The sequence below is a fragment of the Wyeomyia smithii genome, chromosome 2 (genome assembly GCF_029784165.1).
Source record: "Wyeomyia smithii strain HCP4-BCI-WySm-NY-G18 chromosome 2, ASM2978416v1, whole genome shotgun sequence".
Classification (NCBI taxonomy): Eukaryota; Metazoa; Arthropoda; class Insecta; order Diptera; family Culicidae; genus Wyeomyia; species Wyeomyia smithii.
The window spans coordinates 107742698-107767457 of NC_073695.1; the positions used below are offsets into that span (position 1 = coordinate 107742698).

Genomic DNA, 24760 nt, shown 5'->3' on the forward strand with positions numbered 1-24760 from the left:
AACAAACGAATTTATTGTGTTTGTAATTACAGAAATTACAGTGTTTAGTCCCACGTCAACATTTCATACAACCATAGGGCTGTATACCTTGTAGTATTTTGTCCTGAGTTTGACCCATTCCGTCCTACGACTATGAGATATTTTCATATAGGCAAGCGGACAAAAATGTTTTCATAATTTTTCCAACATTTTCGATATTTCCTTTCATACGAAAAAATGTGGGCTCAGAAGAATTATCAATTTATGTACAATATAAATAATATTTGGAGCAGTTTGCTCTTGGAAACCATTTTGGATCGCAAAATAGCTCGGGTAAAACAGTTACTTTTGAAACTTTGAAAAAATTCACACAAAGGAAAATTGCTTTTAAGTATTGGTGAATTCTTGTAGAGTCCATAAATAACCAAAACAAAAACAGATTGCATATTTTGAATCTTTTTTTTAATGTTTTAAGTATCGAAAAAAATCAGTCGGAAGGAAAAGGATCGAACCAGATTTTCTTAACAATAGAGGCATAGACTGTGGAGTAGGGTGTCCCGAAAAAATCGATGTTGAAAAAGTCAAGGTGCTCAGCCCTAAATTTAAACATGATGTTATTTATAGCATTTTTGTAGAATATTTCGTCTTAGTAAAAAATAATTTTCAGATTGCCCAAACGTGATTTATGAAAAAGTTACTTTTTCAAGCTACAAAACCACCCTTTTACACCTTTTTTCAAATCTGTTCGATTCCTACATTTTTCCATATATTTTTTAATTTTTGTGGTGTTGTTTTTGAATACTTTGCATGGTTTGGTTCAGCATCGCATTCAACTATTTGACTCACCCATTGAACATCCCAAAAAAGTGAATTTTTCTCAAAATTGTTAGATAAAACGCTTCAAAACACACATAAAAAATTCTGAAATATTTACTGCTAAGCGGGACTTAAGACGAAAATTGGATGAAAAAAGAACCTTGATATCTTATCGGGGGGCTGAGATATTGGCGTTTTTACATGTAATGATCCCAGATGGTCTCGAGATACGATGCTGGCCTAACAAGCCAGTCGTCGTAGGTTCGAATTTAGGCTCGGGAAAGACTGTTAGTGTCAGTAGGATCGTAGCGCTAGCCCCGCAATTGTCCTGTACACTAAACAGTTGGCTGAGAAGTCTGTGTATAATAAACAGAAGGTCAAGTTCCGAATCGGAATGTAGCACCAAGGCTTTGCTTTTTTATTACATGTGACGGAAAATTATGCATTTTGTCGAAAATGCCACTCAAGCTCAATATCTCTATTGTACAATGATTTATTTTGCAGTTTGTGCGTATAATTTCCTAAGTAGTGATTCAAATGTTGATTAAAGCCATAAAATATTTTCGGAGAAGTTACAGGATATTCAAAAATGCTTTTTTGAATGTAGAAAAATGGGTGATTGATCCACCAATGAGTGAGATAAAAAAATTACTCTTTAATCAGAACAAGATAGACGCAAGGTGTCTTCGACAAAGTTTTAGGTTATCCTAAAACAAGGAACTTTACCGAAGACAACATGTTTCTATCTCTTACTTATTACGTGCAACATTAGGTTTTTTATTAGAAGGCACTGAAAGTCACAATTTTCGTTCTAACTTTTTCCGCAGATTTTTCCAAATTTTTAAATCTCCTACTAAGTTATCACCCATCCAAAATTGCATTTGTTTTCTGAACATTGTTATTTTTTATCTCTCAAAATAAAACAGTTATTTAACATATTTTTTAAAATGCAAAGTTTTCCATCACATAGAAAAATGCCAATATCTCAGCTCCCCGATTAGATATCAAGGATCTTTTTTTATGTAAATTTTCGTCGTAAATCGTCAGCTTTGCGAAGAAAATTTCAGTTCTTGATCAAAAAAATTTTTTTGTGTTTTGAAGGGTTTTATTTAGAAAATATTAGAAAAAATATTTTTTTGTGACGTTTAATGGGCTCTGGGAGTCAAAAAACTAAATGCAATGCTGAACTGAACCATGCGGAATATTCAAAAACAACCCCACAAAAATAAGAAAAAAATATATGAAAAAATTTAGGAATCGAACAGTATTGATAAATGTGCAAAAGAGTGGGTTTGTAGCTTAAAAAGTCATTTTTTCATAAACCACGTTTGGGCAACCTGAAAACAATTTTTTAGAAAGTCGAAATGTTCTTCAAAACTGCTATGAATAACATTATCTTTCAATTTAGGGCTGAGCACCTTGACTTTTTCAACTTCGATTTTTTTTAGACACCCTACTGTGGAGCTGCTTCGGAATTTATTTTGCCTCATTCTAATGCTACAGCGGCAGCTCTTGCATCACTTTGCATGTTTGAAAGCTATTTGCGCACATACCTTCGCATCCGTATAGTTTTCAAATACGTCGATGACAAAATTCACCGCCCGTCTCCTGCTTGTTCTCGATGGCTTACTGAAAATTGTGATTAAAGCACTTTCAAACTCGGAATCGAAATCCAAATCTAATCCGATTCCATTAATTCCATAACAAATACAATTGCTGCAGCAGTTATTTCTCGTTTCAGTTTCATGATTTCAACGCACAGAACAACGAATCACATTTTTCTTTTGTTTTCAGCATCACCCGCGGGTTTTGACCATTTTGTGACAAATGCGATGTAATAGTGAACCCACTCGCAAAACTGACAAAAGTAAAAGTACAAACCTATCTGTTTTGCAGGAGCTTCCAGGTCAATTCTGGGACAGATTCAAGCGAATGAAGAAGAGTTTTGACAGCAGTTCGGGCGACTCCAGGTCAAAAAAAGGCGAACTAGTGGAATAAAGAGATTCGCTATAAGTAAGGACTGTTGTAGTAGCTGTCTAGAACTAATATGAGCAGTTTCGGCTAAATATAGGCCAAATAGTAAATTCCGACCTCCCAGTTGGTCTCGAGGTACGGTGCTGGTCTAACAAGCCAGTTGTCGTGGGTTCGAGTTTCGGCTCGGGAGGTACTGTTAGTGTCAGTAGGATCGTAGCGCTAGCCCCGCAATTGTCCTGTACACTAAACAGTTGGCTGCGAAGTCTGTGTATAAGAAACAGAAGGTCGGGTTCCGAATCGGAATGTAGCACCAAGGCTTTGCTTTTTTTTCCTTTTAGTACATTCCGAATTACTAGATCTATAATTCTGTCGACCGTGCTAAGGAAAGCAATGATATAATGAAGACCATTCAGAGGTGGAATTTTGCGTTTTGACAAGGCTTGACAATTTTTAATATTAGTTCAAATAGTAAAAATACAATTTTCTGCGTTTGAGAGGTTTGTTAGAAGATCTTTCAATCGATTGCTGCAAGAACGAAGGAAATCCATCGAAAACCAACCAGTTTTTTAGCATTTGAAATTGAACACATATTCCACTTTTTCCGGTTTTAGATTTTCCTTTTACATTCCTATGTAGCCGAACTTCCTGAGAGACGTGGTTCTACGTCAAAAACTTGGTGAGCAAAAGAACAAAAATGAATCTTTTTGAGCTTCAACTTTTTTGTAACTGTTGATTGCTACGATTTTTTGCTGGAACTTATTGATAATTTTGTTCAATATATCTTCTTACGTTTGACTATTAGTGAACCTATGTAAGGGCTCTTTTTATTATTTTGAAAGTAAGATCCATATAATAAATTTGATTTAATCAGAGTTAAATAACACAAAATCATTCATTGTGATGACGTAAGTATTATTGGATTTGGTTTTTGAGGAAATAGAGTTAATTCTGATGTAGACAATGTAGGAGAAATTTTCGGTGCTTCTTCAACAACAACGATATGCTGTGCCTTGCCAAAAAATGTTGTTTGCACAACAAAATACCGCAGGCACAATATTGCCTAATGTAAACGAAATTCTTTTGAGTGTTGTTTAATACATTTCTAAAAAAATATTTTAAAGAAAGGCTGAGAATAAGAATACGTGAGTCACTGAGCAAACAAATTTATCTGTAACTTTTGTAACAAAAATCCCTCTAGTTGCAGTGTTTAGTCCCACGTCACTATTCCATACAATTCTAGGGCTGTATACCTTGTATTATTTATTATCATTTTAGTGTTTTTTATCATATTTGTCTGCGTTATATGTATTTTCGTACATTTTTTCCATATCTATCATTTTTGCTATTTCTGCCATATCAACCACTAAAATCTTATTTTTTCGACAAGTCATTGACAATTCGAAAACGAGAAACAAGTGATGAGTGAGAGCTCTAATTAGGCATATGAACCTGAAACACATTCTTCAACACCAAAAAGCAAGAGTAAGAGGTCTGGATTACAATGGCGAATCGTTCCCTGTTGACGAAGTAAAACTTGGCGGCGGTGATTCCAGTGGGTCGTTGCGATCTTGCAATGATGAAAAGAATGTCCTTTTGCATATCAACGGGCTCCAGATACCAGTCATAGGCATACATTGCATGACCGACTTCGAGTGCCTGAAATATTAGGATAAGTTATTTTTTTTACTTTCGAGCACAAACACTTTTTTCACCCTGTTGCTCAAAGTGTTTCCATTGAAGCAAAAGAATGCCATTTCTCCCATCATAACCGCGAACATCAGGCAAATATTTACCGCATCTGGTCCAAAGGTCTGCGTAATTGATTTTTGAGCTGGTATCACAAAAAATGAGTTTGTAACTTACCGTTGAAATATAATACATCATCAAGCATATCATTAAAATACAACACGTTAATTGATTGAGCAGAAAAAGGGAGACTAACTTTTCCAAATGGTTAACATAATTCAGTGCCAACTGGTGAACTTCTACGATCTCTCGCAGCTCCTGTCGTCGCCTGTGCCCTTTAGAAAACTCCCCTAGATGTTCAATTCTCTGAGTAGTAAACTCGAACAATTTCGAACCGTATTGTATACATGCAGATAAAACAGTAACCTTCAGCATACTCTGATAGGCGGATGCTAGGGTACAAAAGATAATACCCACCGTGCAAATCCCGTAGTGGGTCAGATTACGACGAACATCCAACCAGTAAAATCTGTAACAATGAATCATTTGTTCTTAATAATCATCATTTTTTTTCCCACCCAAAAAACATACTGCATTGTCATGACCATCATAAAGTCCCCTCTTTCACTTTCGGATTTCGTTAGCAAAGTTACCGTTGTAGAAACCAAAGGCATTATCAGATAAATGCTCACGATGGTCCAAAAATACAGCATATATGTCCGGAAGAATCTTTCCATCTTCCTAACGGCAGTGCGAATGTCGTTCGCATATGGTTTAGTTTCGAACCGGTGAATAACTTCTTCCAAAATAAACACCAGTTTTTCGAAGGCCTCTGCTCGCATGTTGAACAGACCAATCGCGATAACCACTTCACTAATGAAGATTATTTCCGCAATATTACGAGCGAACGAATCGAATCCTTCCTTTCCGGAGCCGAGCGCAATTTTCGGGAAGAACATAAAAACACTTTCGAAGGCAACGATCACGTAATAACGGTATATCGGCCGCGGTTGCTGTCCCCAAAGCCCGATCAGTTTCAGCTGCTGGAAACAGTGTACGAGCACTTCCTGCTTCAGTGGTGAACCCATCTTGTAGCTCGTAATCTTTTCGACTGTTCGAGTCCGAGTCTAAGAAGCGAAGGACTTGGGGCGTTTTATCGAGAGGAACGCGTAAGACTCACGGCTGGTTGTAGCTGTACGAATATGGTAGTTCTTCAATTGCCAGCGATAATTATACACTGAAATATTCGGTAATTACCTCTTTACCATACCAATTATCTATTTGCGGAATTAAACGTTTCGAAAGATCTGTATCAGTAGGAATGTCCATGGGAGTTTTATCAGGTTCAAAAGAGTAAATAAATGAAAATGTCTGAGTTATAATTGGTGTAAATGTCAGTAATATTGTTTAGCAGTCTCAAAGTCGAGTGAATTAGCTCTAAATACCACGTTACCCCTATAATTAATAAGTATTTTTTATTCAGTACGCTATCGATTTCTGAAGTCCAACTCGATTCCTACAATTTTGAGTTGATTTTGTTGTCTTTTTTTTTTTGTTTTCTTATTTCGAATTCACTCTAAGTTGATGTCTTGAGCGAAAAATGCACCATTCAAAGATGATAATGTTGAAAATAGAGAAGCGCAATAAACCGGAAATATTGTTGGATACTTGCGTTTTCAAAGAGATTTTTCCATTTTTTGACGTAAAATTACGTTTTACGGCAATATTCTGGTATGGGGGTACAATTCGAAAAACCCAAAACATAAAGAGTGTCACGGAAACTATCTATTTTCAAATAATCAAAACTCAGTCAGTTTCCAACCGATTTTCTTCATTCTTTCAACAATTGATTGGAAAAGCGATACACTGGGGTCTTTTTTTACGCGGTTCGTTTTTATGCGTTTTACTAAACGCGATTTTTTTACAATAACGTAGATTATTTTTATGTGATTTAAAAGACTATTTGTACTCGGTATCAAATAAGTTCAGTTTAAGTATATCTATTCTAACCTTTAAAAAGCGATAAGATCAACCGCGTAAAAAAAGACCCCAGTGTAGATCCGCCCAAATGCAGAAAATTTTAATTTGATTTTTCAAAACTCTTCACCATTGAAAATTGTCAAGCCTTGTTGAAACGTAGATTCCGACCTCTGGTTAATAGCTTAATACTTACTTTCCACATAGAATATTCTTAACACTCTTGAGAACATTTTTTAAAAAATCGTAATAATGATCATCATAAGTCAACTATGTCGGTACGATTCAACGTTGAAAATTTGGTAGTCATCGTTGCCGAGAGTTTGCAGTACTGCGCGTTAAGTCCTGTAAAATAGTCGTTTACTTCAAACTATACTTTTTCATTCGAGTGGAATTGCTTACCAGAGAGCATCCATCATCCAAGAACCAGGAAATAGTCGTTCGAGACTAAATTTAACGAATACAAAGGGTGTTTTCCCTTCCGATAATTTATCGCTCGCATTGCGAGTAGCGTGAGTGGAAGCTTCGTCTTGGTGAAAGAGTACTTTTCCTTCGCCCTCGCATTAATTTCAACTTTCAATCGATCCAACAATCTGCAATAAAATTATTTTTTGATTGTTTTACCATGTTCGAGGTAGTCGATAACTGTTATACCTTGTGAATTCAAAAAAAAAAACTAGCGAGCACTTTCCACAAAAATTCCTTCATGTTGCGCGTCTGACATTGATTCTCAGTCGAAAGTTTGCCACGTTGGTCTTTTTGATCAGTTATTAAGAAACACGACCTCCATAATAAAATATCTGGATTTATTTTCGAAGCATTTCAGAAAAAAAACTGAATAATATTTATCCAAATAAATTTATGCTGTCCTCTAATACACTAAAGTAGCTTAGCACTGCAACATTAAAAGTTAAAGGTTGTAAATACACATCTATATGTTACTAAATTTTATGATAAAATTTAATCCGAACTGTTTAAACATATTCTCTGATCAGTTTATCATATGAGAATGAAAATGTTCGCTGAGGTTCCATTTATTCAACACAAACATCTATGAGGTTTGCTTACAACCAACGATGGCTTGAGAAAACTCTATATGACTTTATAAATTCACAATGCATTTAGATGGCATGTTTAATTTGACACTCATTGTTACAATGTGTAAGTACTACGATTTTCACTTAACATTTACATGTATAGCTTTACTGTCTCAGAAACGAAAATACTTTGTACTTGGTAACCTAGAAAAATCGAAGCCACCAGCATTTCTTTGGTCTTCATTTTAGCTTTCGCCGAAAAATCGGAGTGCGAAACCATCAGTACGCTTTCCTCCGCTTTCCTGACCGGAGTTGCACTAATTTTCCTCAGCAGAATTGGTACGCCGGTCCGGTTCAACCGAATTGATGCGCCTTCAGCTGTTTCGCCGCCGTTTCTGACTGTATTGACGGTGTTCTCATCCCACTGTGATCCACACTGGTCAGCCGAGTCACAAGCGGTTTCTCCGACCTTGATCCGTTGAACGAGGACGTTATGACCGTTGCCGTCGTACGCGTGCTGCAGGTCGACAACGATGGCTCCTGGTCGCCCAGCGGAATACCGAACCTGAAAGCAAGGGAAGAGACACTTTCAATAGGGAGTTTATTGTTGATGCTTGAATTGCACTGTGTCGATTATATGTGTTAATTGATTAGTAAAACATGCACATCTGGCAACGCTTATCTAAGAACACCGAAACACGATGCTGTATGTATTGATTTAAAATTTTCACCTGATCCATTCTGCCACAAGTCCACGTGAATAAGAAATGTAAAACTTCTAGCGTTAGACATCGAATATAATCCCATTACCGGGCGAAGTACTTTTTTCCACCCTCCATCGTGAACTTTTATGAGTTTGTTAGATGGAAGGGATTACCACAAACGTGCGATGTTATTTTAATCGAAACTTCAAACACCAACACTTACCGTTAATATTTACATAATTTAGATTATAGTATTATCTATTTCACAACCTTTGACGTGGGTGAGTTTTTTTATTGTAAGTTAAAATAGATCAGACTTAAGATGAGATTAATGAAACCGGTTTCGCGCTTGCCTCGATGCCTAATGAAGCTGGTTGCATGTTACGACTTACGAGAATTCTTATTTTCATTTGAATCTACTTTTGCCAAATAAATTTCTTGATTTGTTATGAAAAATGCCCCACGAAGATATCTTGCATCGGGTACAAAAGAATCATGCAAGTGCTAATACGATAAAGAGGAACTGCTCCATTATTCATCTCATTAAGCCGATATTCACGAAGAATACACGGATTAAACACCAAATTTTCACGAAATCATTGAACAAATAAACTAAATATGCTTACGTGCTCTTATGGAATCGTTCAGTAATGTATATTTAGTAAAATTAGCTAGATTCATCCTGATTTTTTTTTTAAAACAGTCCATTTTTCACAACGCTTTCATATCCATCTCAAATTGAATTACTGCTCAATTATTCATCTCACGACACCCCCATATTCATCACACTGTTAATCATGAATGAATCACATTATCATGAATGAACGTAGCCGCAACCCGTCGTAGTAGATTACCCAGATATCCGCTGTAGTTTTTACGTGCAATTTGGTAACCTAGGTAACCACTGCAGTGCTGTCGATTTATGTCAATTATGTAGGAATAATTCAACGTTTTCAGTATGATTTTTTCGTATTAACAGAAACTGATTTGGCAACTTTTGATTTTCTTCAACGCAGTGAAAACAGATGAAAATACATACAGTTGAAACTTAGGAATTGTAGAAATTCATCTCACATATTTCTGCTAATTCAAGCTTGTTTTAGGAAATTTGAAGTGAACATTTTAAAGATTAAAGTATTCTTAGTAAAGTGATTAATTTTGTTAAGTGATTAAAATAAAAAGTGATCCGCTAGTAATGGAAAAAACTTTGGTTGGCTGCTAAACGAGTTCCGTTATAGCCATAGAGAACAATGCGAGGATTTTGTTTTCTGAGGTAGGTGATTGAATTAAATGAGTTTTCGAGTGCAGATGCCCGACTATAATGTTAAATTTAGAGCTTTTAGGTGAGATTTCGAGGTTTATACTTTATGAGGAATCTAAAGTGAACTAAGAAGAATCCATTCCATGGATTAGTAGATTGTTTTAAGAAGAAAATATGCGTTTTTTCCTGTTTTCAATTGTGTTTTCATGTTGTATGAGATATGGGCTGAGATGAATAATGGAGCAGTTTCCTACCACTGTCTCAACGCTTATTATTTGCCCGGTATAAGCCGTGCTTTGCTGGCAAAAATATTCGGCAAATCCAAATCCATTGTTTGCCGATGGATTCGCAAGTACGAGCGTGACGGATACATTTCAAGAAAGACCCGGAAGCAGGTTTATCGACGTTTTAGAACCTCACAAAGGCAGTGGCTGTTGGATTTGTATCATAATTTTTTAAAGTCGATGTCGTTGTTGACAAATATTTGTTTTGGTCTTGCCACTTCAAAGCGAAGGTTGCTAGTACCAAATGAATATATTTAATTTTGCTCTGTAGAATGTGTTCCGTTTTTCGATGCGACGTCACCTTTTATAATTTTTTCAGTGTCTCTGATCGCTACGATCAGGATTTTACCCATGTAGCGGAAAATTATTACCAACATCACAGTAGTACCAACACCAACAAGAAAAAAATCGATACAAGGATTTCCCGCCCAAAAACCGCTACAAAAGAGAGAGCGTCGCTTCGCTTATTATTTTTAAGAAGTGAACTATGAAGGTGTAATGATTAGACGACATGTAATGAACGACGCAACAATGGGCCGGAAAGGTTATGGCCTTCGTATTTTGGGATGCACATGGCATAATATTCGTGGACTATCTTGAAAAAAATAAAACCTCAACTGGAGCATACTATTCATCATTATTGGACCGATTGAAATCGAGATCGCCGAAAAACAACCGCATTTAAAAAAAAGCCGCTTTATCATTACAACAATGCGCCTGTTCATTCATGCTTAGTTGCACAAACAAAATTGCATAAAATCGGCTTCGAATTGGTTTCTCAGCCACCATTTCAACCAGACCTGACCCCCAGCGATTATTACTTTTCCCCTAACCTGAAGAGATGGCTCACCGGTAAGTGTTTCAAATGAGGAGTTCACAGCTGAAACTGAGGCATATTTTAGAGACTTTCCGATCGGGTACTTTTCGAACGGTATCAACGAAGTTAGAAAATCGTTGGTTTCGCTGTACCGACCTTAAAGGAGAGTATGTTGAAAAATAAAACCGACTTTGGCCGTGTTCTATTTTTCAGGTACTTATCAGACTGCCAAGTATAGAGGTAGACATTAACATCAAATATAAGCAGATTCAGCGTCAACCCACAGTGCCCCATGTGGAATCTATAAAAAACTTGTGCTGAAACAACTATTTTCACTAGCAAAATTCTATAAAAAAACAGTCTTTCAAACACAATAGAATTGCATTTGTAACCAGCTGTCATTCTTCGGTGAAATCTTTCACGCGTCGTCATATCGAAATACCTTGTGATGGTAAAGTGAAACACTAACGTTTAAAAAGGCTATTTTTCAGGGTCTTCTTGTACTTTGTTCAGACACGACATTCCCGCATCCAGTAACTTTGTGAGTTTGAAGAACTGAAATTTTTGTTCGTTAGTACAAATTGGTGATGTTTTTGTCAATTCATGTCAAGTACACTAAGGTCGCTTTTTACGCGTTTTTTTACGCGGCTTTTTTTACGCGGATTCCGGAATTTACGCGTTTTTTTACGCGGACTCTGGAATTCACGCGTTTTTTTACGCGGATTCCGGAATTTACGCTGTTTTTTTTACGCGGATTCCGGAATTTACGCGTTTTTTTACGCTTTTTTTTTACGCGGCACGTATCCCCCTCGTAAAAGCGACTTTAGTGTATTACGCAGCACATAAATCAGATTTATGTCAAGTTTTTGGCTGATAGCTTGGTTGTCTGCTGGATAGGGTTCTGATGGCAGCTTAAAAGAAAAATTAATTATATAATTAATTTTTCTTTTAAAATGCTCATTTTTCAGAAATCATTTTTTCTTTTATAAAAACTACAAAAGATTACCTCCGATCTGATTACCGGTCCAATCTTGGAGAAATCAGGAAAAAAAGTTATGATATTTGGGAAAAGAAATAATTTTTTTCACAAGGTACATTCTTTTTATGGAAGGACAAAATTATTATCTACAACTTTGCTAAAAAGACTATGCCAATCGAACAAACCGTTTTGACTGTAGAAATATTTATAATTCCCCACAGAGTGCTCTATTGGAAATTAGAAATATTTCTAGAAATATTTCTAGACAAACGGACAATTTTGTCCTTCCAAAAAAAATATATGTGCCTAAAAAAAATTTATTTTCAAAACATCATACCTTTTTTCTTGATTTCTTCATGATCTGACCAGTTGCATTGTTAAGGTAATCTTTTATAAGTTTTATAAAAAAAATAGGTTTTGAAAAGAATAGCTTTTCTAGATTTTAAATTTTTCTTAAAACTTTTTTCAAAAAATAAATAATTTTTTAAGTGTATATTTTTTTTCGGAAAGACAAAACTATTATTTACAACTTTGCCAAATACGCCACACTGATCAAACGAACCGTTTTGGCCCTAAAATATTTGTAAATATACCTTCCCAATATAGCATTTTTCAATAGCTTCTCGAAAACGAGTCGCGTTCCGAAAAATAGAAACCTATTGCCTATAGAAACGTATTTTCAAAGTTTCAGCAAAATAAAAAATGGTCGTAAAAATTGATTGCCCGTTTTTTTGTGGAATTGCTCAGCCACGATAGAGAAAACCCAAAACCACGCAAATATAGGATAAAAAAGGGCAAAATCTACCCATTCTCGTACCTTGCACAAGATGAAACCCTCACCAAACGATTTGCTGACCAATTTTACATAAAAAAATGCTATGTTTCAGGTTGCCAGCTCAGTGGCATTTATTTAGTGGAGTTTTGGCTCATTCGTTCCCAGTGTGCGAGGTGTGCATACATTTTTATTTTTAGACGTAGAATACGTCTTACGGCAACATTTACAGCGGTCCAATTTCAATACAGGGATCCGATTCCAAAACCCGAAAACATCGAGAACGTCACGAAAACTGTCCACTTCTAAACGTTTAACCCTAGAAATATAGTTTGCGTCAATTTGGCTCCTCGGCATTACCCTCTTCTTTTTCGAATAGTGCGAATCCGTTTTCGTTTCTCAAAAAACTGAATACTGGTATTTGTTATGTATGGATGTGTTAACACCGTAAAGACAAAAACTTGCATTTTGAATGATTTAAAATTCATGCATCGATTTAATGCCACAATAAAATTATCTTTCCATGGTTAAAATTCAGTCAGTTTCCAACCGATTACAGCAATCAAGTGGAAAATCATCTATGCACTCGCCCAAACGCAGAAAACTGTAATTTGATTATTCGAACTAAACTAAACTAATTGTACTATTGAAAATTATCAAACCTTGTCGAAACGCAGATTTTGAGCTCTGATTAGTCGCTCAATGCTTTCCCTAACACGGTCGACAGAATATACCTAGTAAACAGGGAATGCACTCTTTGTGCTATATGTATAATCCATTTCAAAACTGTACCGGTACCATACGAACGTTGGGTGCTGATCATCGTGAATAAAGAAAAGCCGGGTTTAATTTTCTGGCTGGTCACGCTGGACGCATTGCTGCTTATACTTCCGTCTATGTGGCAGCTGTTATGGAGTTTTCGTTCCTGCAGAATAACTGGGAATGGCAGGAAATTCTGCTGGAGAAACGAGAGAATCATTGGCGAATGGTAATCCAAGCAAGCCTGGATTTAAGGGGCGGTAAAGGGGGCAAACACCCCGGGCCTTCCGACACGAGGGGGGATCCTAGTCCTGGGCCAGACGTGAAGACAGAGTGGAGACCTTTTTTTGCTCGTTACCTTCCCCGAAGCGTTAAGTCATTTTCAAAATTTAAAATTTTCTTTCCTTTAAATTTTATAAGAAAAGAGGGCCCACGAAAATATCTGCCATTGAACAATCTTGCCAGTGTTGTTACTGTTATGAAAAACAAAGGCACCTTTGGTGCCCTAAAATTTTGTAATTGAAGTAGCGTAGATTTTTCATCACTTGAAACAAACCTAAAACTGCACATTTCATAATTCGCAAAGCAAGAAAAAAAAGATAAAGGCCGGTTGTAATTTGTACTCGTTCTCGTTCTCGGCAGCATCCACAACAGCATTTACGCTAATGCGTATTGAAAAAAGACGGTTATAGTCTGACATCACAGCAGAATTTCGATTCTTATATCCAACATTGTCGTTCTTCAAACCACGCAACACAACACGATAGGGTAAACAGGTATAATACGCCCCCCCTAAGGAACATCGTCAATATTGTAGCTTGTTTATCACAAACAACAAATCTTTCACGCAGTTGGATACACTATTTAGTTGGTAATGCACTGCTATTATTTTGTTTTGTAATTACTGTTACACAAAAACGCCATAATTTTATTAAAAAATATGACAAAATTGCAAGCTTTCCAATCTACCGGGGCAAAACGCCCCAGATGCAGTATAACATGCCCCATGCAGTAGCTTCATATGGCAGCTCAGCACGCGAAGTGAAACAGCGCTTGAAGTCTCAGAAGCAAACGCTAAAGCAATGAACAAATCAGCCCGGCTAGCGATGGGGCATATTGCCCGGAGCTGTCAGGTAGCAGAAAGCATTAAATACTTAAGCAAATTATACAATTTTTATCGTTTCTTCACTAGATACAGCTGATTAGAGGTTCATTTGAGATATATAAGCGCAAATACCAGGTAATAAACTTTATACGCTAGTGAAAAAACGTTACGGAAACGCTGCAAGAAATTAGATCTGAAGCAGCTCAAATCAAAATTGATTTTTGTTTATTTTTTGCTGCTAGTGACAATTATCAAACTTGCACAGAAGGTTGGTCCTATGACTCGCTACGGATTCCCAATAGTTTCATGTTTTATTTTTTGTGTGTTTCCGAATAAATGGACTGGGGCGTTATGCCCCGGGGGGGCGTTTTATACATATTTACCCTACATGTTATATTGTTGCATTCATGAGAACTTTATCAGTCTGGCTCGGCTGGGTGCCCAGGAGCAATCATTTTGCGTACGTTTGCTTGTAAACTGGGATAAACTGTAGGAACTTGAAATAAAAAACAGAGATATTCAGAAGTTAGCTCAAAAACAAAATGAAATGAAATTTATTTGTCGTACATTAATATTCCAACAAACGAAATAAAATTTTACGCAGGTAGGTAAATGAGAGAACTGTAAACAATGGTGTGGCCTATTTTATTACGTCAGTGCGGATAATGTACGCAAAATGACCATGGCGCATTTATGCCTTTTTCAAAGCCTTTGATTATTGGTACAATAATCATTCTATCAATTATTGAAAACGTCATTTTTAAAGGATACTGTTGAGCCACAAATTATGTATAAGTACGTAAAGCTGTATCAAATTCATGGAATCTTTTAGAAATAATGGAAAATGTTTCACCGAGAAATTCTTCGATATAGCCTTGAAAAACCAGATGACGAAAAACAAATTAAAAGTTTATTTTAAAGTGGAAATATGATCATTTTTTCAAACTTCGAGTAGGTTATTGATATTGCTCTAAATTAATCATTGTTTTGATGGTTCATGTTGCATTACTTAAATTACTACACGACGATTATGAAAAACTAGCCAATAACCATTCCAAAACATCCAACAAAATTAAAAGCAATTACTCATAATATATAATACAGTATACATGAAAGTAACAACTTCCATCCTTTGGCCAGTCTGCTTTTAGACGACGCCTTTACCTAACTTTTCCGTGGTTCCAACGTTAAATGGATTTAGTAAGAGCAGATTTCCGTCATTAAGGAAGTTATCCACCAGTGCCGATAAAGTAGAGTAAACGTGATCTATAAACAATATCTACTGAGTACATAAACTCTCGAGCTACAGTGTGCCATGGGTATATACTATTAATATTAGTAGCGATATCCATATTGTTACAATTGATTGTGGAAAAAAACGGTATGCAAATGTGATTACCTAAAAGTTTGCAGCGAAAAGCTAAAAATTAATATTATTAACCCCCAACGAAGCTGTGATTATGGGCATGGCTAATGAATTATAGCCACTCCTAATTCCAGTTTGAACAGCCATCATAAATCATACTTTTCGTCTCTACATATGTCAGTCTCTTCGGTTACCGTGCCTGCTCCGGTGGTGCGAACCTCCTCTACTGCTCCTCCTAGGATTTCTAGGATTCGTTCAGAGGAGTTACTGAACTGCTAAGATATTTCACAGGATAAAAAGAGAAAAGAAATGAAAGTATATTTACACAAACAGGGTGAGTAATCGTCACGAAGCTCACGACAATACATCATAAAGGTATTACAACCAGAGGTAGGTACTTGTTTGCTAAGTTGGAAAGCACATGTTGTACATCAGAAAAGACACCAGTTGTATTATATTTATGATTTCATCGTCGCGTAATGGAGAAGGACTATATTAAACTGATAGAATAGAAAATCCAACTGCCCAATCGGTAAAAAACGAACACGAGAAATCCACGCTGCAAAACACGCCAACACACGATACGGGAAACATGTTTCCCTGGACTGCTCCCACACAGTTTGAAGTATATAAAAGCGTGCCAAAAAAATTCAAATGTCGTTCACATACATACTTTTTGTAAATTAACCGCTTTACTTTCTGCTTCCAAACGAAGAGCATGAAAATCAGAAAGCCTTGAATACAGTTGCACACATCCGAGATGTAGAAAATCCATGCCACGTTGTCCACGGCCCAGGAAATCACCTCCAGGGACCAGGTGACACCCATCACGATAAACAGACGCAAATAGAGACTAAATCTGCAAAACAAGAGAAAAAAAAGATTAAACAATTGCGATAGGATGTTGTGAAAATGGTTTGGCAAATATACAACTTTTATTGGCTGATGTGATCGAGTAAACGACGTACCCTCTAACCTAGTTAGCCCGGGACAGCTGAGTAATTATTATTTGCTCAACGATAAAATCTTGTCAATATCTGCTGACAGTCGCAGCATGGATTCCCTTTCCAACGGCAAAGTACAACAATGGGGCGCCATATGCTGGCGTTACAACTCAACGCCAGATTAACAATGTGCAACATTTTGCATTATCTAATTACGATACAATCGCGTTCCCGACCCTCGAAAGTGTTGTTCACCTCATAATCCCCATGTGTGGCACTAAATGTGCCGACATCAGACATCACTATCAGCATGTCACTTCTAATTAAATAGTACACAATGTACCATTGAAACTGTCGGGAGACATTAACGGCCTATTCTACGCGAGTATAATGCTTGAATGATGATCAATAAATTTTGGTGGCGAGAATAAACAATCGTGCTAATAGCTTGGTATCGATAGAGATGACACCCACGGGTAATCTCATACTGGTCCGAAACAATTTCCGCTGAGTGACTCAAAATTCATAGCTTGTTCGCTTCAGCTTGAACTAAACTTCGGAATACCAAATCGGCATGTTAAGTGCAAATTGAAAAAGTCAAAAATCATTTTATAATATAAAAATATTCTTTTTTGATTTTAAAATTAATTTATTCTTTTAGCACTGTTATGCCAATGGTTTCACAATGTAAATTATATTGATGCATCATGTGATTTATGGGATTACTTTCTGCACAGTTTGTACTGCTCTGTTTTTTGGAAAAAAAAATCTTGTTCTAAGATGCTGTCAAAAAAAGATGGAAAGAATATGACGAATGGATTTTCTACTGAATTTTCACTTGATGCCGAGAAGCATTATTTCAAGAAACTGTGACAATCATTTATTTTTCCAATAGTAGTGCAAAGCAATGTACACTAAGGTCGCTTTTTACGCGGCATTTTTTACGTGGATTCCGGAATTTACGGGTTTTTTTCTTCACGCGGTTTCTTTTTACGCGGCATGTATCCCCCGAGTCAAAAGCGACTTTAGTGTAAATCTCATTCCTGGATCTCAACATCTTTGGATCTTGCAGTGACTTTTAATGGTGGTTGCATAGCAAGTTGCACAGATTTGGCTGGATTTAAACATCGAGAACTGCTAAAAAGTCGATGATGGAAAAAAAACTGCTAAAAAGTTGGAGGAATTATTCATCTAGTGTCACTTTGAACAAATCCCGATTTTGATGTCAATGCGAATATCCGCCACTCTGTGGGATTTCTTTCCATGTTGCAAAAGGTCAAAATCTCTTTGTTCTCTTTTGAAATTTTATAGACGTAAGACGTCCAAAAAATACTGATAGGTGATTTTTGGAGAAAATAAGCCAAGGAATCTAAAAAATGTATTGTCTTTGATCAACTGCTGCCAAATAGACTATTTCTGTAATTTAAATTTTAAAATCTTATTTAAAATTTGATAGCCTCATCGTGTTTCTCGAAACATTCAACGTAAAAAACAATAATCACTAACGTGAGCCAATCTCGAGTTGTAAAATTTTTCCAAAATAGGGTAAGGAACGGCAGTAGCGCCTATTTTAATCAGTCGAAGAAAACGGGCCTCAAACTCCTGCATTTCGATCAATATCGACAATTTCAATGATGGAAACGAGAACTTTGATTGTCTAGCTGTCTTACGAATATAAGAAATACCGTTAATCACAAAGAAATCTGTGAACAAAGATCATTTCAAACAAATCGACCTATATTGCAGCCATTCAGGATCACCATCTTCGGGATGATTGGTATAGTGTCCCTCGATTGGTAACTTGATTTGATTATTGTTAAAGTTTGCTAACTTAGCTTTACAATCTGAAAAGAAGTTCTGACAGAGAAAACGATAGAGAACAGATTGATATACTACTGTTTGAATTTCACCCAACACATTTCGAATATTTCGTCTGAATACAGAGGTGGTTCCTAAAGCTGCTTAGAATATGTTCCCTAACCTAATTCCAAATTTCTCGATTAATTTTACTTACAATTTATAGACGTAAGACGTCCGATAATTACCGAGAGGTGATTTTTTCTTTGACCAGAAGTGTTGTCAGATGGACTCTTGTGTTAAAAACTAAATTTGCACAAGAAATCCAGAAAAATATTATTTTTGAAGTGTCGCCAGATCGATTTTTTTCTATCAGAAACCTAAATTTGCACTATTTGAAAATGCAGCTGATTTTATCCTAAATTTTATGCTTTCATTGTGTTTTTTGGAAATTTTTTCGTAAGAAATATTTATCACCTGGAGACAAAATAATGTGACATTTGTACGAGAAAAGTGTTATTTTTTTTAGTTTTGGTAAGTTTTCTTACATAAAATATTCCGAATATTACAATTAAACTATTAAATTGACAACACTTCTGGTCAAAAATATTTTTTTTCTTAATTTCTTAATTCATTTTCTTTTAAATCACCTGCCAGTTTTTTTCGGACATGTTGCGTCTATTAATTGCAAGAAAAATTAGTTTAGAAATTCAAAACTATTTTCTTAAAAATGTCATAATTTGAGAATGCATCTTATTACCTGGGCATGATAAATGTTGCTACGGTAAAATTTTTCGAGAAAAACGATGATGCTACGGTAATCGCTCCATTATTCATCTTAACAGTTAGGTGCACCTATATTCATCTTATTTCTCTCATTTGTCCGTTTAGTCAAATTTGAACAAAGTTTGAAAGTAATCTGTTTGCTTCTCGATTTTGTCAAGTGATTGTAATTTCACGATGAAAATATGGTAAAATTTGACGATAGAATGATCAAAAAGGCGTGATGAGATGAATATAGGTACTGAAATACATATAGATGCGATTACCCTGTCAAAATTAAAATGAACTCTGCAAAAAAAGCAAAACAAATTAGTTTTTAAATACTAAACAAATCCATGTGGCAACACTTCTGGTCGAAAATAAAATCACCTATCACCAGTTTTCGGACGTATCTTTCACTCTTTCTCTCTCTCTCTCTCTCTCTCTCTCTCTCTCTCTCTCTATCTCTATCTATCTCTAAGTCTCTATCTCTATCTATCTCTATCTCTCTCTATCTCTCTCTATCTCTCTCTATCTCTCTTTCTATGTCTCTATCTCTCTCTATCTCTCTCTCTCTCTATCTCTATGTCTCTCTCTCTTTCTTTCTTCCTTTCTCTATTTCGCTCTTTTGTTCTCTCTTTCTTTCTCTCTTTCTCTCTCTCTCTCTCTCTCTCTCTTCTCTTTCTCCAATTCTTTCTCTTTCTCTAATTCTCTCTCTTCCTCCAATTCTCCTTCTTACTTTTAATCTCTTTCATCGATTCTCTCTATCTGTTTCTCTTTTTCTCTGTCAATCTTTCTCTCCTTCTCTTTCTATCTTTTACCTCTATCTTTCTCTCTCCATCTTTCTCTTTTTTCCCTCTCACAAGCTCTCTGTCACTTCCTCTCTTTTTCCTGTTCCCTTTCTCCTTGCCGCTCTCTTTTTCTTTGTTTTTCTCTATCTATTTCTCTTTCTCTGTCTTTTTCTCTTTCTCTTTTCTCTTTCTCTTTCTCTTTCTCTTCTCTTTCTCTTTCTCTTTCTCTTTTCTCTTCTCTTCCTCTTTCTCTTTCTCTTTCTCTTTCTCTTTCTCTTTTCTCTTTCTCTTCTCTCTTTCTCCTTTCTCTTTCTCTCTTTCTCTTCTCTTTCTCTTTTCTCTTTCTCTTCTCTTTCTCTTCTCTTCTCTTTCTCTTTCTCTTTCTCTTTCCTCTTTTTCTTTCTCTTACTCTTCCTCTTTCTCTTTCTCTTTCTCTTTCTCTTTCTCTTTCTCTTTCTCTTTCTCTTTCTCTTTCTCTTTCTCTTTCTCTTTCTCTTTCTCTTTCTCTTTCTCTTTCTCTTCCTCTCTCTTTCTCTTCCTCTTTCTCTTTCTCTTTCTCTTTCTCTTTCTCTTCCTCTTCTCTTCCTCTTTCTCTTTCTTTTTCACTTCCTCTCTTCTTCCTAGCATTCTGTTACTCATTTATGCCAAAATATAGGTAGGTCTGCGACCATTTGAAAAGAGCTCTTCAGTCGAATTTTTTATCTTTCTACATGCTAGTGACAGAGCTGCGATTAATCCAAGCAACATGCTGACTATGACGAGAGAGAAAATATCATCGCACTCGTGTCTTTTTCTCATGAATAGCCAGCAACCATCACAGTAAGCGTGGAGATCCGACAAGTGATTCAATATCTTGTCTCTTTTGTTGCCATTTTCGGGTTCTCATTGTCAATCGTCGTGAATATACAGAGTTCACTCGGAAATGTCACTGCAATGCAAATCAAGGTGATTTTTGGAATATCAAAAATCGTTTCAGTAGCGTGATTATGTCAGTGCCAGCTTGAAGTTTGTTGCTATCAGGATTTTTTAAATTTGATCTGCTTTGCGGTCCGTGACGATCCCAACTCAAGATATGGCCACCAATGAACTAGGTTTATAATTTCAAACAGGTCTTCATTTTTACATTTTTCAATGAGAGGCATGGTAGGATTTTAAGCACTTCTAAGCACTGCTTTGATCATCGTTACCATGTTACTGAAACATATTCCGGCCATATATCCGAAACCAGTCGATTAACTCCGGCCATCCTCTTCGTTGAAAGAAAATATGAATGAAAACTAGGAGAAAAGCAAAACCGTTCCGAACCGAAATTGAACAGTTTCAAAGTTGAACCGTGCCAAAATTAAACAGGATCTGTATATAAATATACATACCCATACATATTTTAAAGTTTTCTGTTTTGCCACCCGCGATTCATTTTTTGCCGCGAACTAACACTGTCTTTAGTTTAACCTACAACAAGCACAATATTCAAGAATCAAATTAATAAACTCATGCTGTCGAAAAACAAATAAAAATGCAATATTATTTTTCAGATATGAGATCATTTGAAAAAAATTAATAGATTTCTTTCTATAACAATTGGTGTTATGAAAAAGCACCAAACTAAAATACGCTCAGTTACAAAACGAAGTAATAGTTGTTTATTGACAATGCTTTTAGTCGGCGTGCAGTCAAACCGAACCAAGCTTCTAAAAACATTTACCGCCGCAATTGCTGTGTACAAGCTGTTACAGAGAATTTTTGTTATAATATCGTTATCAAATGCTCAAACGATTTCATAATAGATAGATTATTACTTCTCATATCCACTGGGTGTCAATAACTCAATCTGAGAAAACGGTGCTTAATTCGGTTTGATCGCACGCCGACTATATATCAATATCATACATATCAATTGAAGAAAAACCATTGATTTTATGTTTGCTATCCTCATAACATCATGCTGTCAAAATGAACTTGATATTTCTGCTGGTTCAATCTCAGTACAGCCATACCCGAATGATCGAGAAAGATAGCAAGAAAAAAATGAGAGTGAGAGTTGACGCTAAGAGAATCATTATAACATCGCAAACTCTTTTGTAATGAACCATGCATCGTAGTTGGCTGATTCTGGTGTTGCATCATTTTGGCGTAATGTCAGTAGTATGATATTGACTTTTCGCAGCTCTGGCTAGTGATCAATTTAAAAGTATAGAAATTGAAAAAGTAACCCCGTAATAAGAGACCATAAATAGTATGATTCCTAAGTATATTTCCAGATTAAAAGAATGTTAGAGTTTATGAAAACGTTGATGGCATAAAATACTGCAACGCTGGAATACATGTGATCCCAGCCAAAAGTTTGTAAAATTTAATGAAGGGCCGAGTTAAAAAAAATCAATTCTAATGAGTCAACAATCGGCAGTTTTTTAAAGTACAGGTCGGACTCGATTATCCGGAACATCAAAAAAAATTTCATTCCGGATAATCGAGTTTTCCGGATAATCGAATCACACAAAAAATACTAAAATTTTACGATTAACGAACATAAAATAAATATTTATTTTATTTACTTTACTTGTGTGGTGCAGTGGCGTAACCAAAAGTTATTTTTGAGGCGAAAATGGGAAAAATCTTGAGAAGCAAAAAAAAAATAAGTTGGACTACGATTATTTTCACTTGATTCGAACATGTCCCAAACTTGCCGGAAGTGACTTGAATGGTAACAAATATGCCAGAAGGGATGGTAAAGACAACATTTCGGAATAAAAATTGAAAACGGACACCAAAAAATAAAATTCCGGATAATCGAATTCCGGATAATCGAGTTTCCGGATAATCGAGTCTCCGGATAATCGAGTCCGACCTGTAATAACATTGCAAAAACATCTTTTTTTTTAATTCTAAAGAGTGCAGAATACAAAAAAAAAGTTTAGGATACAAAATTTCAAAAAAAAATCTAGAGCGGATGAATAATTATGCCTGAAGCTGTACAACTTCGAAATTCAATCAAAACATTGAATTTGCCTAAAACCAAATATTCAAGCAAAGAGAAGGGCAATGTTTGAAAATGGAATCAAAAATGTATACAACATTTATCAGATCGAGTTAGAAATGCGAAAAATAAGGGAGCTGAAAAATGTTATATTGACTTTAAAAAAATACCTCTTTAGACGGGTATTCGAAACCACATTTTCTTGTGTCTATATCACATTTTTCAGTTCGCTTTTGTTTCGCATCCTTCACTACAGAATTTGGTACTTATTACGAGAGTCACTTTACGATGAAATCAAAGTGAAGTGAATAAAGCCCTATTACGGGACACACGTAAGTGAAAGAAACGTCGCAAAGTGACATCCAGAGTTGCCAACAAAATTTTTGATTGAACTGGAAGATTGCTGAAGAAAAAACTGGAAAAAACTGGATTCCGAATAAATTTACCAAATACCGAAAAAATAAATTGTGAGAGTGCTTCTCTGTGATGGTTATTGAATCCAATATAAGTTTTAAAGACAGCAACTTCGGGCCTACATTTTGTTGAAATTATAAACTGAATATTTTCATTTACAGGAGCAAAATTTCAAATTGCGCAACCAGTTTATCGCATAATCAAGAAAATGAAGCTCTTTTAATTTATTCAACATTTTATTACGTTACATCTGTGAATTCGAACAATTTTTAAACTGCTACGCAACTGAAATTAATTTGAAGAATGCCGCCTGTATATAATATCTTTGAGATAGATTGCTTCTATTTTCATATAACATAATCCATCATAAAATTTTTTTTTTCATGATCTGGTAACACCTATTTGTTAGTTTTAGAATAAAGCTGAACTTACTTATCTATTTATCTCAACCATGCACAACACATCCTTAATTTGGCCGTGTTTCGTGCGAGAAGATACAATACTGAAAATGCTGCTTATCAATCCGCAAAATTTACGTTCGAAAAATAATTCCAAACCAGTCGGAGCTTAAGTGTCCAAAAAATCTGGATATAACTGGCAGATATACAAAAAAAACTGTAAGATTTTGGGATTAAACTGTTTGACTGGATCACTTGAAAAAAACTGAAAGAATCCAGTTTAAACAGGAACATTGGCAACTCTGGTGACATCTGCCGTGAAATCTGGGTTATTATGAGTGTCATAACAGTGAAGGGAAAATGGAAAAAGTGACGTTCGCATGAAGTTATTTCACATCCATTTTGAACGGTGAAATGATTCCACGACGATGACATTAGTCTTAAAATTGATTGATTTGTAATCTTATGATAAATATTGGATTTATTTTTAGTAACGAAACGAATCAGAATTCGATCCGTGCCTCAATGCGGTCAACGTTTCAACTTGTTGGTCGATGGAAAATATGCACAGTAGTTCATGAAATTTTCGATGCCGAAAAAAAAAATTTTTTTTATGCCAAATGTCTTGGAATTGCAGAAAACGTCAAAATATGATATTATTGAAAAACCGGAAAAATGGACTTTCTGGAACTTATAAATCTTTGAGTTGGGGAACATTTCCATTTCACTCGTCCTATTTCCAATTTCACTTCACTGCCATTCTCTCATCACGGAGGTAATTTTTGTTGCCCCACTTGAGGTGGAATCGGAAATAGGTCTCAAAAAGTGAAGTGAGCGTGAAAGTGAAATATATTTCACCGGGACTCCCGTAATAACCACCCTATTCCCGATTCCACCTAAAGTGAGGTGACAAAAATCTGCTCCGTGAAATGAGATTAGAGCTTATTACAGAAGTCAGTTCACGGTGAAATATATTTCAATCTCACGCACACTTCACTTTTTGAGACCTATTCCCGATTCCGCCACATGTGAGGTGACAAAAACTTCCTCCGTGAAGTGAGATTGACAGTGAAGTGAAATTGAGAATAGGACAAGTAAAATGGAAATGTTTCCCAACTCTAAGATTTATAAGTTCCAGAAAGTCGATCGTGAAATAATTCC

The 24760-nt window shown here is 35.8% G+C and overlaps 2 protein-coding genes across 6 annotated transcripts in view; both read right to left on the minus strand.

Moving 5' to 3' along the window:
* Window positions 1–4017: 4017 nt before the first annotated feature.
* LOC129719803 (odorant receptor 49b-like) lies at window positions 4018–5543 on the minus strand. Its single transcript, XM_055671209.1, has 4 exons — window positions 5047–5543; window positions 4633–4984; window positions 4482–4580; window positions 4018–4425 (listed from the first exon to the last, which is right to left on the minus strand). Exons 1-4 carry the CDS (start codon window positions 5541–5543, stop codon window positions 4201–4203), a joined length of 1173 nt encoding a protein of 390 aa, XP_055527184.1. The 3' UTR covers window positions 4018–4200.
* A 1728-nt stretch (window positions 5544–7271) lies between these two features.
* LOC129725494 (G-protein coupled receptor Mth2-like) overlaps window positions 7272–24760 on the minus strand; it is a 111075-nt gene continuing 93586 nt past the window's right edge. For 3 of the 5 annotated variants that reach the window (XM_055681418.1, XM_055681420.1, XM_055681419.1), the window contains exons 7-8: window positions 16190–16375; window positions 7272–8034 (exon numbers count right to left, since the gene is read on the minus strand). In XM_055681418.1, coding sequence (XP_055537393.1) covers window positions 7824–8034; window positions 16190–16375 — 397 coding nt within the window. In that variant the 3' untranslated portion in view covers window positions 7272–7823. Of the gene's footprint in view, window positions 8035–15553; window positions 15792–16189; window positions 16376–24760 lie in introns of those variants that run through there. The other 2 variants (XM_055681422.1, XM_055681421.1) reach the window with 2 other exon arrangements.